Raw genomic sequence first — 4,586 nt, forward strand, 5'->3', positions numbered from 1 at the left:
TTTACATGTGTCAGTTAAGATACAACAAATAATGTGATTCTGTGTGAAATACATTTTATGTGAATTACGTATACATACGTCATTCATTCATATTTCTTATCATTTGCAGTCCATGCGTGTTTTATTATACGTTTTTATTTTGGTAAGTTTTGGTTTTCTTTACTTTCTATTTTTATCGCATAAATAAAATTTGTAACTATCATATTAATATTTAACCATTCAAAAGATTTTATACTGAATGCCAAATTAAGAAATTTATATAATTGGTTTTTTAAATTGGTTATTTAGGGCAAAATTGAAATAATAATTGGTAGTTATTTATTATGAATCACTACTCAAGAATCAAAATTATGCAAAAAAAAATTTCTTCTGCTAAAAACTCAGTCCTAACGTTATTCAAATCCTCTCATCATGTGCTCTAACAGTCTAAGTTCACAACATTTATGATTTAAAATTTGAATTTGAATCTTTACAATCCGCTTCAAAAATGTTTTTAGCGTGATGCAATATCTCGAAAAGTCTCAAACTCTCTGCTCAATTTTACCACAAAACCTTTCACTTTTGGGGGCTTCATTAATAAGGATTATGTACACATAGTTTTAAGTCGAAAATGCTATAATGCTGTAAGATAAGATTTTCTTAAGCTAAATTGTTGTAATTTAATCTTTCTTATTCGCTCGTCGAAAGAGAATAACTATGGCTGCATTTAACAATTTCTCTAAATTTTCATTGTTTTAGCCTAAGAGCCATACAAATTAATAGAAGTGTTATTATCTTTTCATTGAGAATGTTAAAAGAAATTTACTACTTTTCAAATTGACGCAATATGTTTTCATAAGTGAAACCTTTTTTTAGCACCTTGAGCACTTTTTGAAATGATTATAACTCATGGAACTCGCGTTATCGCACCAAAAAATTAAAAAACATGAGATAAATGGTGTAAACGCATGTAAATAATATATTACAATATATAAGGTTGGCTGATAAGTCCCCGGTCTAACAAAGAAAAACACATTTTTTTGTCAAAATTCGTTTTTATTATTCAACATAGTTCCCTTCAAGAGCGATACAACGATTATAACGACCTTCCAATTTTTTGATACCATTTTGGTAGTACTCCTTCGGTTTTGCTCAAAATAGGCCTCAGTTTCGGCGATCACCTCTTCATTGCAGCCAAATTTTTTCCCTGCGAGCATCCTTTTGAGGTCTGAGAACAAGAAAAAGTCGCTGGGGGCCAGATCTGGAGAATACGGTGGGTGGGGAAGCAATTCGAAGCCCAATTCATGAATTTTTGCCATCGTTCTCAATGACTTGTGGCACGGTGCGTTGTCTTGGTGGAACAACACTTTTTTCTTCTTCATATGGGGCCGTTTTGCCGCGATTTCGACCTTCAAACGCTCCAATAACGCCATATAATAGTCACTGTTGATGGTTTTTCCCTTCTCAAGATAATCGATAAAAATTATTCCATGCGCATCCCAAAAAACAGAGGCCATTACTTTGCCAGCGGACTTTTGAGTCTTTCCACGCTTCGGAGACGGTTCACCGGTCGCTGTCCACTCAGCCGACTGTCGATTGGACTCAGGAGTGTAGTGATGGAGCCATGTTTCATCCATTGTCACATATCGACGCAAAAACTCGGGTGTATTACGAGTTAACAGCTGCAAACACCGCTCAGAATCATCAACACGTTGTTGTTTTTGGTCAAATGTGAGCTCGCGCGGCACCCATTTTGCACAGAGCTTCCGCATATCCAAATATTGATGAATGATATGACCAACACGTTCCTTTGATATCTTTAAGGCCTCTGCTATCTCGATCAACTTCATTTTACGGTCATTCAAAATCATTTTGTGGATTTTTTTGATGTTTTCGTCGGTAACCACCTCTTTCGGGCGTCCACTGCGTTCACCGTCCTCCGTGCTCATTTCACCACGCTTGAATTTTGCATACCAATCAATTATTGTTGATTTCCCTGGGGCAGAGTCCGGAAACTCATTATCAAGCCAAGTTTTTGCTTCCACTGTATTTTTTCCCTTCAGAAAACAGTATTTTATCAAAGCACGAAATTCCTTTTTTTCCATTTTTTTCACAATAACAAAAGTTGCTTCACAAAAGACGCTCTATCTCACAAACTAATTGACTTACAGACGTCAAATTTTGACACGAATCATTTGAAGGTTGGTACTATATAAAAATAATATGCATTTAATACTAGCGACGCCATCTATGTGTCAGACCGGGGACTTATCAGCCAACCTATTATCTTACTAATAAAATGTATTTAATTGCACTTCCACAATATTTATCTAGAATTGTGAACAACTATTTGAATAGTTATTTTTTTACGTACCATCCTCAAGGCGTAATTCGAATTACAAACACCCTAAACAATTTACTCTGGTTAGTAAAATTTTAGGTGCAGGTAGTCACCACGCTTGGCAAAAAATCTGTCAGTGGAATGCTGTGAGGAAAGTGAAGATGTTGGGAACGTTATTATAAAATTGGATTAACTCATTTTTTATTTTGAAAATATTTTATTTTTTTTGTTGTTGTTTTATTAAATACATTGTTGTTATAATTATTTATCTTTTTTTTTTGATTGTTGTTTAATTTTAGTTGACTCCAAAATAAATTTTTTATCATGATATATTTTCTTGAATTTACGGTAGCGACTATCTGATTTAATTTCATATATAATTTTTAATTTAATGAATTCTATTTTTATGATTTTAATTTAATGAATTATTTTTTTATTTGCAATTTCTAACATTGGATTCTTTTTTTTTGCGAATTTTTTTTAATTCATCTTTTTTAGAGAATGCTTTCTTAATAAATGCACTATATTGAATCATATATATTGAATAAATCTTTTTATGCTTCTCATCTTCGATTCAACTCCAATTTTCCTTTCTCTAATCTGATCAAACACACTATTCCAAAATTATATTTTTTTATCCCTTCTCAAAAATCGTAACAGATTAATACATTCCCCATATAAGAAAAAGAGATACAGTCATTGTTCTAGAATATTCTTAATTATATAATTCACAAATACATTTTTTGTCCAATCAAAGTTTATTATTTTTTTTGTTTTGCAAGTTTAGACTTGCAAAGACTCTCAAAGCAGCACTTTCTGAGACTCTATAAATTGTAACTAACAAATTTATAACAGTCCTTTGAGATTAAAGATACCATTTCATATATAATTAAAAAGGATAGCTTTACAGTTACTTCATATTTCATGCTTTTTGTCAACAATATATCTTTCACAGTTTTTTTCTTTCTTTAAACAATATTGATGAAAAAAATTATAAATTTTTATTTCTTTAAATGAAATTTTCATGCATTGCTTTTTTGTAATTTATTGAATGAATATGAAATCTTTTATACTATACTAGCTGGGAACTACCCGCTTTGCTGGGCAACATCCCCACTTGCACCCCTCCCTCCACATTTCCTTGCGTTGGATAACAGTTTTGTAATGTACATGTCATGCTCTTTTATTTGATACCCCACTTAGGTATATTTGTAAATATTCGATATTTCCTTCCCACTTTCTCGCTACACCTTTCTACCCTCCGAAGGTTAAAAAAATTTCTAAATGTAATTTAAAACATTCTGACCAATTTTGAACTATTAAAAGCCATAATTGAAAAATATGAATTTTTTATTCATGAACACCCCCGCAACCCCCCCCCCCCCCTGTGGGTGGAATTTCGTAAAATCCGTTCTTAGCTGACCTCTACTTGGCAAAAGGAATATTCCTGCCAAATTTAAAGTCTCTAGGTCTTATAGTTCCAGAGATATCGTGATGAGTGACTATCTATATCTATAGAAAGTCTCCTATATATTTATAGATAACACATTAGTTTTTTGAACAACTTTGTACTACAGTTTTTTCTTTACATTTTACTTTCTGTTTACTTTAATACAATAATAATTATTAAATATTTGATAGTTAATATATATTTCAAGGTTCACAACTATAATTTATCATTTATTTTTATCGATATATAAAGAAAATACTTTTTTCCTCCCTTCCTATAATTAAGAATAACACTTAACTCCGTCACATAACTACTTTAAACTTTATTTTCATCCCTAACAATACAAAAACCATCAATAATTCCCACAATTTATAATAATCAACCTCATTTTCATATATCAAAATATAAAAACTCCCAATATCTCCCATAACATATATTTTCCTACATAACTACTTTTCATAATACATATATTTTTTATAAATTTTTTAAAGGAAGAAAAAATAGTAATTATTGTTTAATAATAAACAGTTTAATACAAATTTAATACATAAGATATTTTAAATAAGAATCCTTGAAACAATATTTTTAACTTTTCTTTGAAATTTTTACAATCATGTAATTGATTTCTATTAAATGTAACATTTTAATTTAATTTTTTAACATGTATATTTTTGTAAAAACATTTAAGTTTGATTTAATCCATTTTATTTTTTAGTAAGCAACAATAACAAAACAATTTTTCTTTATATCAGTTATCACTTGTTTACAGAAAAATTGTCGATTTTGATTAATAAGAAATAACACAGCAAGAATTTG

General features: G+C 30.3%; 1 protein-coding gene across 1 annotated transcript; it reads right to left on the reverse strand.

Annotated features, from left to right (window-relative positions):
- Window positions 1-1,022: 1,022 nt before the first annotated feature.
- Window positions 1,023-2,038, reverse strand: LOC123294711 (histone-lysine N-methyltransferase SETMAR-like). The gene has a single exon (XM_044875832.1). It carries the CDS (start codon window positions 1,926-1,928, stop codon window positions 1,023-1,025), a length of 906 nt encoding a protein of 301 aa, XP_044731767.1. The 5' UTR covers window positions 1,929-2,038.
- Between the last annotated feature and the right edge of the window lie 2,548 nt (window positions 2,039-4,586).

This window comes from Chrysoperla carnea, chromosome 3, assembly GCF_905475395.1.
Source record: "Chrysoperla carnea chromosome 3, inChrCarn1.1, whole genome shotgun sequence".
In the NCBI taxonomy this organism is placed as follows: Eukaryota; Metazoa; Arthropoda; class Insecta; order Neuroptera; family Chrysopidae; genus Chrysoperla; species Chrysoperla carnea.

Coding starts and splice junctions, on each gene's coding strand:
- LOC123294711 (XM_044875832.1), bottom strand. CDS start 1,928: ATGAGCACGGAGGACGGTGAACGCAGTGGACGCCCGAAAGAGGTGGTT.